General features: G+C 34.0%; 1 protein-coding gene across 3 annotated transcripts in view; it reads left to right on the top strand.

Annotated features, from left to right (window-relative positions):
• The window catches only part of PCGF5 (polycomb group ring finger 5), a 53,293-nt gene that overhangs the window by 33,831 nt on the left and 4,374 nt on the right, over positions 1–15,088 (top strand). Inside the window, exons 7-10 of one of the 3 annotated variants that reach the window (XM_012723945.1) lie at positions 792–890; positions 3,276–3,365; positions 8,045–8,093; positions 9,442–9,501. In XM_012723945.1, coding sequence (XP_012579399.1) covers positions 792–890; positions 3,276–3,365; positions 8,045–8,093; positions 9,442–9,501 — 298 coding nt within the window. The remainder of the gene's footprint in view (positions 1–791; positions 891–3,275; positions 3,366–8,044; positions 8,094–9,441; positions 9,502–15,088) is intronic. The other 2 variants (XM_004680633.2, XM_012723946.1) reach the window with 2 other exon arrangements.

The following is a 15,088-nucleotide window of genomic DNA, read 5'->3' as shown; positions in this document are numbered from 1 at the left end:
CAATACCATTGTCTAGAACATCATTCTTCCCATTTGAATTGGGTAGGGTACTGTTTACGTAAGATGGAACTTTTAAATTTCGTTATCTTTTAATGGATACTTACCATCTGAAGTATGGCCAGCTATTGTTGTAGATTTGTGTATGTTGGTTTGTGCTAGGAATGAATTTTCAAAGAAATACATGACTAGAAAGTTCTATTTTTGACTTATGATTTTAAGAACATTTTCAAATTGTTTGCCTAATCCCTTACAGATAGAAGTAGTGTTTTGTATCTTTAAAAAATTCAACCACTGTTTTTTGGTTTTCTTTTAGTATTGATTGCTTTTTAACACTTGGGGTAGGTTTCACAAATTGGTTCATGTTTGCCTTTTCTTCAGTTTGAATGTCCATTCTGTATTGGCTCTTATTTATGTTCAACTGTGAATAGTATTGCTAATTAAAGCACAGTACATTGTTTTCTCTATTCAGGATGGCCACAGCCCTTCAGACACTAGCTTAGGTGTTTTTCCCCGACAAAAGTCCCTGCTATGTGACTTAGTTGCTGGGGATCTCATGGCCTACCTGGCCTCTGTTGACTTTTAAAAAATACTTAGAAGTTAGAAACTTCTTTAAATGTTCCTGATGTTTTCAGAAGTCAGATTAATATAAAGTACTATTGAGCTTATAAATTGAAACATTTTCAGAGTGTGTTTTGAAAATACTCAACACAATAGTGGAAATTACATCTGTGAATTCCTTTTAAAAGAGCAAGATATACAATGTTATAATAAACAATTTTTATTTCCTTTAGGGTTTAATGAAGAAATTCATTCGATGTTCTACACGTGTGACTGTGGGAACTATTAAAAAATTTCTAAGTTTAAAGCTAAAACTTCCAAGTTCTTATGAGGTAAGTTAATATTTTGATCATTCTGATCTGAAGTAAAATCAGAACAGTACATTCAATTGTTGTGGAATCATTGGTTATTTTCATCTTAAAATTTTAATCTTTAAAATGTAATACTCTAATTACCTTAGTAACTACATAGCTTATTATATAGTATATTGATAGAATCTGTATTTTGTGATTTAAATAGTCTCGTGAAAAGATTATTTTATAGAGGATGTGCTTAAGAACCATTCAGTATTTCCATAATGTCACAATGCTTTATGATTTGCTGTTTTTATCTGAAGCCTTTAATATGTACTTTAACAATTCTTTATAGATTGTCATAATGTAAAATACTGTCTTTCACCAGAAGGGACTAAGCAAGTAATCTTCCTTTAGTTCCATCACATGTAAAATTGATACTGCATCTATATATATCAATCTACCTATTTAACAGGAGCTATAAATTACCCTATGTTGATCAGAGCACAGCTTCTAATGTGCTCAGTGTTTACAGATGTTTATGATCCTACCAGTGGGACATAACACAGTGAGAAAAATGGCTGCTGCTCTCACCTCCCCAGATCTCAATCTTATAACTTGTATATACTTCCTCGCCTTTGGGGTCTGAAAGTAGTGTTGAAAACAAGAAACAAGGCCCTCCCTGGTGGCGCAGCGGGTTAAAACACAGCACTAAGAAGCTTAAGCCACTTCCGCATGAGTTCGATTCCCGCCTGCCCCAGAGGAGCTCCACATGGCGAGGCAGACCTCTCCTGACCCGCCCGCTGCTCCCCTCAGCAGTGTACTTTGTCCATCTGCCTGTTCTGCTCCCCATTCTGTCTCTGGTGAATCCTCTCACCCTCTGTCTCTGGCCTGTACCCCAGTTCTGTATGAATAAATAAAAGAAACAAGACTAGTTTCCTATATACAAAGGTGTAAAGGCAACATAGTTTAAGCTTATTTTAATCACTCATAGCAAAAATAAAGTAGAATTTAAACATACTCCTTAATAGTTGTTAAATTTGTGTTGAAGAAATCTGATCCTGAGCTTAGTTTCTTAGATAACCGATCTATGAGTTAAAAATTCTTATTATGGTTTGATCCTACAGGTATTAACATTAAATTGGTTGGTAGTTGGTAAAAGATAAATTATAGAAATGGCATTGCAAACAAAGTGAAGTTTTAATGATTCCGTCTTGCACTTTAATATCTTAAGTGTACTTGTTATTTTCTAGATTTTAGGAAATTGTTATAGCTGAGAAACCCATTACTCTCATAAAGTCTATACTGTAGTCACATCTCTATAGAAAAAAATACAGAATGGGAAGAGACTAGCCCACTCATGTCTCTCTTATCTAAATGTAAAGGACTTTTCATACAATTTTTAGGATTATGTACTGTATCCCCCTATTTTGCTACCCAGTTTATAAGGGAATATAAATACCTTCATGAAATACCTGACAGCTAAAGCTTCTATAACATTACTAATCTTCTCCCTTCTACACATTTCAGTAAGCTCACTTTTAGTAGCTAGAAAACCAAAATATTAGTATGAATATTTATTTATAGAAATGTCAAACATTTATTTATGTCTTGTTAAATTAATAAGCCATAGCTGTACTTTCTGTGGTCTTCTTATAGATCTGGATAGGGGCAGGGGAGAGCTATTTGGTTACTGAAACTTAGGCCAAAATGAAGCTTTGGTAAATACAACCCTTTCTTGATGTCTCGTGCAAGGTTTAAAAAAGGTCTGTACTATAACCATTATCCATCAAGCAAAGAAGTTCCAGTATGTTCCTAACTGTTCTGTAAACTTAGCTATTGGTAGTTACTGGCAATTGTCAAAAAAATACCCTGTAAGTCTTGTATCCACATTAATTTACCCTATCAAATACAAACTAATGGAAGGAAAATAACTCCTTTAAATCTTGGAAAGATATTAAAAAAAAAATAACCTAACACCAGATTGCTTCAGTGGTAAATTCTCCTGACCATTCAAGTAAGATCTAATACCAGTCTTTCTCAACCTCCAAATCTTAGAAAAATAAAAGGATTCTTAAGGCACTTTGATGAATTTGTGGGGTTTCTATAGTTTCTATAGTTTCTTCCATTCAGCAGGAGGCCATGTTACAAGTATACTAAAACCTTAAAAGTTACACAGAAACATGGACTAAGAAAGTTTATATTTCAGAATTTTGTGTGTGAACTTGAGATACAGGTATGTGGGACAGATAAACCGTTCTTCCTTCTGATTATTGATACCCATGAGATGGGCCACTGTTTTTAATAAAAAGATGTCAGATTATTGGGTAATACTTCTATTTTGTTACAATTACTTGAATCTTACAGTTTGAAGAAGATATGTAAACACTTATGGTAACAGATCTATAACTATTCTTTTTTAAGTTGGATGTGCTGTGCAATGGTGAAATTATGGGAAAGGATCATACTATGGAATTCATCTACATGACGAGATGGCGACTGAGAGGCGAAAATGTAAATTGTTTCTATATTTACTTGTGTATATTTAGTTATATGTCATTGTTATTTGAATTTAACAATATAACATAGAAACAACAAAAGAAACTAGTTTGGGGAAGACAACTGGTTCCTCATACTGTTTCTCACACTACTGACAGTTGGTCCTAATATACAGGTCTGTTAAATGTGGTGAGCTGGATACCTATCTAATATTTCAAACTCTACTGATCTCAAAGACAGAGAAGATAGCTAATAACATTTTTTAAACCCCAATAAAAATTATTGAAACTATGGAGTTGGGGAGGAGAAGCTTAAGTTCTGCTTTTAGTAGTACACTAAATGGTTAAATACACATTTTTGATGTGATCGTATGGAATCTAGATCTTTTTTTCAGGTACCTCATTTACATTGAAAGTATAAAGTTGAATTGAAGGGTAAGTTTGCAATAGTTTCTGCTGCCATAATTATTATGTCTTTGCCCATAAGCATGTGGGAGAAATGATTAAATAGAGAAAAAGTTAAGTCCTAAAACCCAAAAGGAGAATTTTATATTTTGAACTATGTCTTTGAGTAGAGCCAAACAGAAATAGAATCAGAATTAAAAGTAACATGATATTAGAGAAATGGGAAGGGCTAGGGAATAGTAGCAGTGCTAAGAGAAATTAGACACTGATCCCATGAGTAAAATGACCATCAAGGCTGACTAGAAGGTTGCAAAAAAATGACCTCCAATATCCCTTTCAGACATTAATAGTGTCACTTTTCAACTCACATGTTAGATTTTATTACATTTTCTTATGAAAACAGGTTGTTTAAAAAACACAACTTATGAGGATAAGTATTACAGAATGTATACTGAGGGGCAAAAGCATACTGAATGTAAAATGGTGGAATTACGATAAAGCAAATCTAAAAAAAATTTTTGTGCCATTCCTTGGGTAGGTTATTTGGCTGTTTTTCAGAAGCACTGTCTGGCTATGATAATAACTGAAGAACCTAACTTAATAAATCAGTTTTTTCCTATTTGAGTTCCTCTGGGTTAAAAAGCCTTCCTTGTGAGGAATAAAGATGTTTTTGTACTAGTCACAAACCAGTTGTGTGCCCTTAACTCATTAAACCTCACTGGGGTTATTTTAAAATGTAAATACATAAAATATGTATCTAATATATGTTAAGTCCAGTTGTCTTTGGTAAATTATTTGCATTTCTATTACACTGTATAGTTTTTTTTTTTTTTTGAGGGTTCTACATATATCACCCTCATTTAATACTGAGAACCAAAATGTTTCAGATACAGGTGGTCACTTGTCTTACCCAGTGCTAATATTACACCTAATGTTAATACTGTATTGACTGTAACATTAGCTTCCTTGAACAGTTATTTCAGTGTGCATTAGCACTTGTAATCACTATTATGAGTAGATTTGCCTGCAGGTAAGAGTGCCTAGGTGGATAGGGCCTTGCTAGCACTCACTTATCCTTCACAAGTGCTCTTTCCAAGGCTGCCCATACTGCCAGTTATTTAATCTCAAAGCATGAAAACTGCCACATAAATGATTAATAGAATATCAATATATAAAATCCATCTTCACTATGACTATGTTTCTGATTACAGCTTCATATTCCTTGGCTGTTTAATACATGTTTCAATATAAGTTAGTTCAAAAAAATGGCTCAGAACATTATAATTTTTCATTTAGTTAAAAACTAAACAAGTCATTTTTTAGGCATGGCAAGCCTGAGTTTTGTTTTCTTGGGAACCTATTTCTCCCTCAGCCGTCACAACCACAATAATTATGAAATTAGTAGATTTCACTTGCTCCAGTTTCTGAAGTCAGTACTGGTTAGTTTTTTCTTCATCCATTGTTAGCGAATTGTGACCTTTACCCTCAAAATCTGAACTCAGTTATATCTTAACCACCTGAAGTTCTACTACTCTGTCCATCTCACCATTAACCATCACCCAGAATTTCTGTGAACATCTCCTCTGAGCACCATACTTCTACTTTGCCACTGCCTGCCCTCCTTCTTCTATCTTGACCAGCACAGCAGCCAGGCTGATTCTCTTTAAACAAGTTAGAACATATCACTCCTCTGATCCAAAATCTCCACAACCATCTGATGTCATTTAGTAAAAACCTGAATCCTTCCAGGGACCGATAGGAAGGATAGGCACAGCCCCACATCATTTTCTTCAGACATCACTGTTCTGTATTCTCTGGCTCACTGGCCTCTCAGGTACAGCAGGCTTGCTCTGCTTCTCAAAGGACTCACCACTTTCCTTCCAAGAATTCTGCTTTTGTGTTACATCAGCAAGGCCTCTGACTTAATTTTACAATCCCCTCTTCTAATCTGACATCCCTTTTCAAGCCTGTTTTCTATAATATTTTTTGTATCTGGCATACTAAGCCTCTTACTAAAATTTTGTTTCCCCAAATTTCTAGCAAGTGGTGCCTAGTACAGATATTTGGTAAGTATTTGAAGAGTAAAGTGAATGAAAAAGAATCCTAGGTTACTATTTTTCTGTTAAACAGGTTTTAAATTTTGCTCCTATTCCAATTAATTATGAATTATAATAGTAACTGACCAGTTACTATTTGACAGTTGGAGTAAATGAATAAGTTAGCAATCATTTCTTGACTAAGCCCCTACTAGCATATTTGTTACAGTCACATCCCTTCCCGGCTCTGCCTTACATTGCCAATAAGATGCTAGGATGTCTGAAAACTTACATACAGGTATTGTTAACTGCCTCTGCCTTGGAGCTTATTTCTGAACAGATGAATGCCTTGTAGTCCTTTCACTTATTTCTAGTACTTCTGTATATTAAATATTTTAATTACCTGGGATTTTACACACACCCCTACAAGAAGGCTAAAATAACATTTTAATATTTTTCTGCTAGCCCTAAACATTTTTTCCTTGAGTTTTATTCTTATATCAGCACCACATATTACATAGCTTTTATAAGCACTGATCACCTATACCATAACTAAAATCCCTCAGTTGTCCATTTTATTTGGGATACATTTAAATAAAATCTAAGCTAACATGTCTTATAAGGCAAATACAATAACTAGGTCAGTTTATAGTGTTAAGGCAAAACCTTCTATTTTTTAAATTGTTTACTAGTATCATTTTCAGATGAGCTTGAGGGTGGGATTGTTATCAGCAATGGGTTAAATTTCTAGATTTGGCACCTTTGCAGTTTTTCATCTTACTTGGTTGGTGTGAGCTATCTTCGCCTCTGCTCTACTCTTCCCTTCTGTGCTGAGTGGTCTGTGGCTTTCTTCCTACTGGATGCCACCTCTGTTCCCTAGGCCTGCTGCAAATTGGGCTTCTCTGTGTTTACGTCAGCTCTTGACCTTGTACTGTTTTTACACTTTTAGGAAGAATCTTGGGGAAATCAGATTTGCCTCCATTTCTCAAGAACAAGGCCATACATGCCCCTCACCACACAGAATCTGTGCCGCTCCTTCGCCTATCCTGGGGCATTTCTATGTCAGGCACTCCCTGTCTTCTGTGGGATGCACTTTGGGAAAGTTCTGTCTTTAGTATTAAATATCTGATGAATCTTAGCTTAACTCAAGAATTTTTAAGTTCATGAAAATTTTACTGCCTCAAGATTATACCAACATGATTATTATTTTGAGGTTGGTGTTTAACTTGTGGTTACTAATGGGAGAAAATGTACTTTTTAAAAAACCAACCTTAAGCTGAATGTAAATACAGATCACATGGAGATCTTGGTAAAACGCAAATTGTGGCCTCTGTATTCTGAGGTGGGGTCCAGTTTCCTCTAACTGGCTACCAGGAGGTACCAAGGCATCTGATTGTTGGATATTGAATAATAGGATTTTGGGTGATATGTTCTATAGTCATTGACTTGCCTTGTGGCTTTCACAGAAATCAGTTGAGGGTATGGAAATTATAAAATTAGATCCCAGTTTGGAAGGAACTTAGTAATCATGACTAATCACCAGTCTAATACATGGACCTGGTTTATAAACCCATACCATTATTTTTTTGAAACATGGAATTACAGTTTTGTACAAGTTTTTTTTTCTTTTGTTAATACATTGATAGTTTGTGTGGCTGTAGTATAATTTAGTGTATTCCGTTAGCGGACATACAGGTTTTCTCACAGTGTTTTACATTACAAGTAATGTTATATTTCAGTACTTAGATCCTAGGAATAAATTTACAACAGACTATGCACATTTTTCATTTTGGTAAACACAAATTGCCCTCTATAAAGGTCTTAGCTGCTTATGATACCAATAATGTATAGCAGTACCTGTTTCCTGAAATTCTCACTGCATTTTTCAAGTTTGTGTTTATTCTGCACAATTTTTCTTTTGTGTTTTTTCTACAGCAACACTTTTATTGACTTTTTTGGAGCTCTTATGTATTTTAGCTATTAATATTCTGTTATACATGTTGTAGCTATTTCTTCCCAATTGTGTCCTATTCCCTAGTTTTGCTGGGTTTTTTATTCTTAAAATTTGAGTAATGATACCTATCTTGAAAACTTTAGAAATAATATTATATAACAAAGTACTTTAATAGAATACCTGACATAATAAATGTTATTTTATTAATAGCTTATGTATGTTAGCTTTTCTTATAATTCTCTCCTCCTACACTTTATTCTCATCCTGGAGAGCTTATTGTTAATATCTCTTTCTGTTCAGCCTCTGCTTTCATCATGGACTCATGTTCTTCCTGCTCACCTTTTCTTGGGTAGGTTGAATACCCATTCTCAATACAGCCCCTCTTTTCTCAGATGATCCTGGTTGGATTCATCGCTGCCAATATATTCCTAAAATTACTGTACCATGTTTGCCTTTTTTACAGTGCCAAATAGTTTTAGGAAAAGCAAATACCTACCTTGTCTGATACCAACTAGATTAATAGGGGGAAAAAACCCACTTAGTGAAATGCCTCTTTACTCTAGTTAAGTGCTATTTGGGATTCACATAATTAGGCAAAGTATGATAGGCCAAGCTTAGGGGTCTGTTCACGGGGTGGGAGGTGGTGTTGTCAAGGATAGCAGTGCTGGCCTATCTTACAGCGTGTCCATGAACACTGCACAGAAAATCAAGAACTAACTTGCAGGAAAAAAATTGGAGTTTTTGGGAAAGTAGAAAATCAAAAAAAAAAAATTCCAGTAATTGTTTACATTTCTTTCAAATTATATCTTTTAAAAAGCTACTCTGGAATGTTAGATTTTTTTCCTGGTGAATGTATACCTCACATATTTTTACCTTTTCCATTTTTAAGTCATGCAATGTTAAATTCAGACATGCATAATTTTAAAATATACATTTGTTTTATAATCCCACTACAATTAAAATTATATATAGTAAATGTTTATCATAGTATTGAAAAAACAAGATTTGGGAATGATTTTCAATGAGTAATTAACCTGTTCAGAGTTAGTAAGTTTGTAAATGAATCTACTCAATAGACTTAAAATATGTTCATCCATTTATTTACTCATAAAACATTTATTGAGAGGCTGCTATATGCTAGCTCTGGGCCTAAGCTATTAGACTACAAATATGAATATAGATTTAAGGAGCTCACAGGTTAGTACTGGTAAAATAGATATGGAGATAAAGAATTTGATCTAAAGTAGAAAGTTAATCTTATAGGTTGTATCATGTTCTGTGCCCCTCTGAGCTCTGACATCCCTAAATACTTTTACTTTCAGGAGTAGTTGAAAAGGAGTTGTAGGTGATTGATCACAGGAAGAGATGAAAGAAAGGGGTGACCCTGGTGGACTGAAGGTTTGAAGGTTTCCTCAGGAATTAGCATTAAAAAAGAAATGGAAAAGATAGGCCACCATTTTGGTAAATGTCTGCAGAATATTAACAAAACTCATTTAGATTCTAAAATTCTTTAAAGCTAAATTTTGCTAGTCACCAAGATACTAAAATCTTTTTTCAAAAATTACCATATTTTTCAAAGTTTACTTAAAATTAATCATGTTGACTCATGTTTTATGTTAAAATATTTTAAATAATCAGTTTTAAATATGTATCCAGTTGTGGATGCCTCTTATCTGATGAGTTCATCTCCTCCGCAGTTTCGGTGTCTGAACTGCTCAGCTTCGCAAGTCTGCTCTCAGGATGGCCCTTTGTATCAGGTAAGAGGCACTCACGACTATACATATGACCCTGTTGATTCCCAGACTCATCTTCCTAAAACATGTAACTTAGCAAAATTAGTATTTATTTGAACAACAAAACTTATTCAATTTATGTCTCCAATGTTCCCTATTATTGTCAATTAATCTATATTATGAACTAAAAATAAATGATAAATATTAAGATATTTTACAAACCAGGAATTTCTAATTGCCCATTTCAGCCCTTCAATTCCTCTGCCAATATTGGATCTCCATTCCATATTGTGTGTGTGTATGTGTGTGTGTGGATCATTCACCCAAAAATGAAAGATTAAAATGCCTGCTTAGATGAAGCTAAGTAATGGCAGCAGCTAAATTAATTGTAAACTAACTTTCTAGGCCCTACTATCCTCAAGTACTTTGAGTTATCTCTCTTAATAAGGGAATGATAGTTAACTAATAATGCATTAAAGAAAAACTTGAACCATGGATCTGAGGAAAGCTTAATCTAATAATAAAAGCACATTTAAAAAATTTTTAAAAACTGAAGAAACTTAATGTAAGAATTATTGAATGCAGATAGGGTCTTTGATCAACCTGAGTCTTTGGACTAGTCATAACATTTCTTAAAAATCTTCATTGTTCTTTTCCCCTAGAAATTAATCTTTATCCTTATTTCCTTAGAGTCAAAAAAGGAGAATTATAATTACATTACAAACTTGTCTCTGATTTTGTAGTTTTAGGGTTAATACAAATAACTAGCAGTTTATGTAAAATGTTCCAGAGTCTGTAATATGAAAATCCCCATGCAGTCATCAAAATGTGTTTTTTAAAAATATGCACTATTCAAGAGAAAATTATTTAAGGTAAAGAATATCATCCTTTAAGTTATGCACTGAAGGGTGGAGGTAAATAATTTAGCTAATATGATAAGTTTTGTTAAATGCTTATACATATATACCACACAAAGTATATAGATATTTCAGCTACTTTTAGCTTCACAGATTATTTGGGGGTGATAAATTGTAATGCTATCCCTCCCTGTAGCAGTTAACTCATATGTACATGACATTGCTTTTATTCTTGGCAATGATGTCTAGTTGCTTAGATATAAACACATTTTTTTAAACACTGATAATAAAGTATTAAATAACTGGAATCTGACCAGATTTTCAAAACTCCAATTTTCTGACATGCTGAAGAAAGAAAAAATTTAACTTTTAACCAATAGGTTAAAAGTTTACACCTTTAAACAAAAGTCAGGCTAACAGACTTCAGAGAAAATATCATGTGCTCAGTTTCATACTACTAAATTTTCTAAGTATTTCCTGAAATGGAATGTTCTAGAAAAATACCAATAGGCTGAAATTTATCCAAGAAGAAAACCAATCATAATTCATAAAAGACCTAAAATAAAATTAAAAAATTACTTCCTCAATAGCCACCTAACAGCTACCATCCTTTTGATGGTCACATTCTCATAAAGATGCAAGGAATAGACCATTCCCATTCTAAATTGTTTAAATGTTAAGATGGAATTCTTCAAACTCACTTTATAAAGTACTAATCATGACAACAAAAACTGACAGAACTTCCAATTAGAATACTAATAAGTTTGAATATAAATATAGAAATGATGATATACTAAATATGCTAGAATACTACAAGAATAAATCAAAACTAGTTTAATCATAAACTAGATTGGCTTTATACTGGCAGAGGGAAATAAATATATTTATGAAACATTTTTATACACAGTCAGAAGTCAGTAGATGTTGAAAAGGCATTTGATGAAATTCATCAATAATTTTTCCTACCAATTTATTTTGAAATTTTTCATACAACCAAGAAATTTAAATAATAAAAGGAATTCTTTTTAGATTTTCTATCCCATCTTTCTCTCTTCTCTTTCTGTCCCTTATTAATGTCTTTGTAAGTATATCTATTGTTTTGCTGTGGAACCTTTTAAAAGTAAACTGCAAGTACCAGGATAGTTGACCACTAACTGCTTTAGCAAATATTTACTGAGATCAAAGACATTCTCATAAATAACAAATTCTTCATGCAGAATAAATATATTAAACATATTGCCATAATTATGATGTTGAACATAGTTCTAAACACACTTTCAGATTCATAACAGTCATTCTGAATTTCATCAGAAAATATAAGTTGGTGCTTCAGTTAGTCCAATTTTTAAAGTAATAATGACATGAGAGGATGTGTATATAACCATATATTAAAATATATGTCAAAACTGAAGTAGATTAGTAGCCTAAACATAGATACATGATCAAAACAGTAACTCAGGAACAGACCCTAACATATATCAATCTACCAAAAAAGCATTTCAGTTTAGTAGATGGAAAAATTTCATTTCACATTTATTGAGCATGTACTGGGCACATTTTTAGGCCCAGAAACACACAAGTGAAAATAACACTATTCTCCCTCTTAATGGTGGTAACAATTGAAAAATAAATGAGTAAAAGCTATAATGGTAGAAGAAAAATTAAGACTTTTTTTATTATTAGAAAAGGACTTTCTCATTGAGATTAAAGTTTTTTAATAAAAAAATAGTTGAGAAAAATAGTCACATGGATAGCTGGTTGGATACTCCAGGCTGAGGACACACAGTGCACAGGCCTAAAGGAGCACTCCTGTCAGCTGGCTTGAGGGTGGCAAGCAGTGATGCTGGGGCAAACAAAGTAGCTGGCAGAGGTAACTGTGGTCACTGAACCTGGAGATGTAATGCTGGAGGTGGGTTGTGGTATAGGAGGACTTGTTTTCAATGAATTATACTGGCACTGTTGGCAGTGGTGATGGGGGATTTAATCCACACCTCAAATTATGTTACTCAGTTTAACTGTTAAATTTAAAAATGATAATCATCAATGATCAAAAGGAAAATAGTTGATTAATCTTTAAGCAGAGATGGCCTTTCTCTTGTACTTATAAGAGGAATATATAAAGCTAAGTTGACTTACTAAAAATATATATAGCAAAAATCCCATAACTAAGAAAATACTGCAGTATGTGATAGGTTTAATGTCCTTAATACATCAAATTTGTAACAAAGTTCTACTTTCCAAGTTTCCTATGAAACAATAAAAAATATGACTAAGCAAGTCACAAAGAAACAAAACTAGTAAGACAAAAATTAACTTCTTTAGAAGTCATGAAATAAAATGCCATTTTATGATTATTGAATTGTCAAGTTAAGAGGCAGGAAAGGATAGTACTCAGCATTGATGAGGCTATGGAAGAATTAGCACTCGGTTTTTTTCAAAGTGTAAAAATAGAGCAACTGGGCCCTGCCTGGTGGCCCAGCAGGTTAAAGCATTGCACTAAGAAGCTAAAGCCACTTGCGCATGAGTTCAATTCCCGCCTGCCCCGGGGGTGACCACATGGCCCGGCAGACCTCTCCTGACCCGCCCACTGCTCCCCTTAGCAGTGTACTTCGTTGATCTGCCTGTTCTGCTCCCCACTCTGTCTCTGGTGACGCCTCTCACCACCCCTGAGCCTCTGGCCTGTACCCCAGTTCTGTATGCACAAATAAATCTTTAAAAAAAAATTAAAAAATAGAACAACTTTTGTAAATCTTAGGGTGACAGTACTTATCAAATAGCCTGTGTCTACTGTTAGAGTCAGTAGTTCCACTTCTAGCACTCACTGCTGGGAGTTGGGAGAGGGGGTAGCAGGGAGAGTGAAAAATCAACCATTGGGTGAAGATTTCTATAAAGGCATTATATGCAGCTTTGAAGAACTAACATAGGACCATATTGACTAATGCAGAAATAAGTTTGTGGAATTTTTGACAGAAGAGGGTTCAACATCTGAAAGTCAATCATGTTTCGCCACATCAACAAAAAGAGAAAAACCAGATGATCACATGAATACTTATCTTGAAAAAATTTGGTAAGATCCAACATCCATTTATGAGGACCCTCAAAAAACTATAAAGAGAAATAGAACATAATAAAGCCCATGTATGGTAAACTCACAGCTAACACCATTTTCAATGGTAAAAACCATACCAGACAGAAATCTTAAACAAGACTACAAGGACATACACTAAAATTACTATCATAGGATAGTGAGATTTAAATGATTTTCCATTTTTTTACTTGGTGCTTTTTGTATTTCCAAATTTACACTAAAACCAAGTTTACCTTAAAGAAAACAAGATATAAAATCAGTTGATCATTTTCTAAAATTTATCATATTTGAAATATATACTTATAACGTACCCTCTGTTGTAATGTGTTAAGACTGAAGACTAGATACTACAATATACTCAGTGCTTTCACTTACTATGAGGCAGTCATAGGCCATATTTTATGACAGTAAATGCAATGCCATTTTACTTCAGAAAGCAAAGAGAAATTTAAGTTTCTTAATTTTCAGTATTTTAACACATTTCAATAAAATTATATGTTGTCATTGACCAGTGAAAACTAAACCATTTTCAGCTAAAAATGGAGAAAATTCCAACCGGTGACTACCAAACCATTTTATTTTTCTCTCTAGTGGAATTAGTAATGAATTCTTCTGTATATTAAGAATGGATTATAGAACAAGTGACTTAATTATTTGCAGAAAATGTACTTATTCAAGAGACAAGAATGGAAAGTAAAACTGGAAAGATGATTATAATGAAGAACAAACCATGGGCTGGGAATAGATGGGTTTAAGTAAAGTTAGGATAGGATGTCTAGGTAACAGTCTCAAAATCTGGGTGAGCTTCAGAAAACTCAAGAGTGTAAAATAGAAATTTGTGTGCCTCCCTTCCAGCTATTGTGATACAGCAGAACAGAGTAAAGTTGAAAATAACAGCAAATTAACAAAATTTAAACCAAAACCGATTTGGACCATAGAAACCCAAAAAACTGCCTGAGACTGCTCCAGCTCTGCACTCTGGCCATGACCACAGCCCACAGCCAGGAGGGCAGGCCCAGGTGTCTGCAGGCCTGCCCTCCAGACCATCCCAAGATTCCAGCACTGAGTAGCTCTAGGAAGTGCTCAACAGTCATTTTCAGGATTCTAGAACCTCAAGTACGTTCCCTTTCGCCTACGCATAAGACAACCATTCTCATCACTGGCTCTTGGCATTCTCAGTACCAAGATGAGGGGAAACAGGCAGTGGCCAGCTCAGCTTTAAGAAAGAGAAAATAAATCTGCCAACTTCTTCTGACTTTGAGATGTTTGGGCCTATCTGTAGGATATGATAAACTAGATGGTAAAATAGACATAGAAATAGCAGTATGGCATACACTTATTTTATCCAGGAAATTCTGCTCCAGTATTGTTCATTGATATATAACCACCTTTTTATGCAATCAGACCAACATCAAGGGCATGTGAACCTCTCATTTATGTCATATTCAAATCCAAATATTTCATAGCAACTGACTATGGAGAGGAGGCAGTAACCTAAATATTTCATGTAACAGCCTTGTTTTCCAACATTTTTTATAGGACCTTTAAAATAAGCTTTAAGTGCTAAAATGTGCCAAACTTACTTTAAAAATGTGATTTGTAAAAACCGCCTAGTTCATAGATCCATAAAGGCTGTCTCTTAATTTGAGACTGTGGGCATAGCTGG

This window comes from Condylura cristata, unplaced genomic scaffold (genome assembly GCF_000260355.1).
Source record: "Condylura cristata isolate star-nosed mole 26May11 unplaced genomic scaffold, ConCri1.0 scaffold00011, whole genome shotgun sequence".
Lineage (NCBI taxonomy): Eukaryota > Metazoa > Chordata > Mammalia > Eulipotyphla > Talpidae > Condylura > Condylura cristata.
The sequence above is the reverse complement of the archived record's forward strand: the minus strand, read 5'-3'. Positions and strand labels throughout refer to the sequence as shown.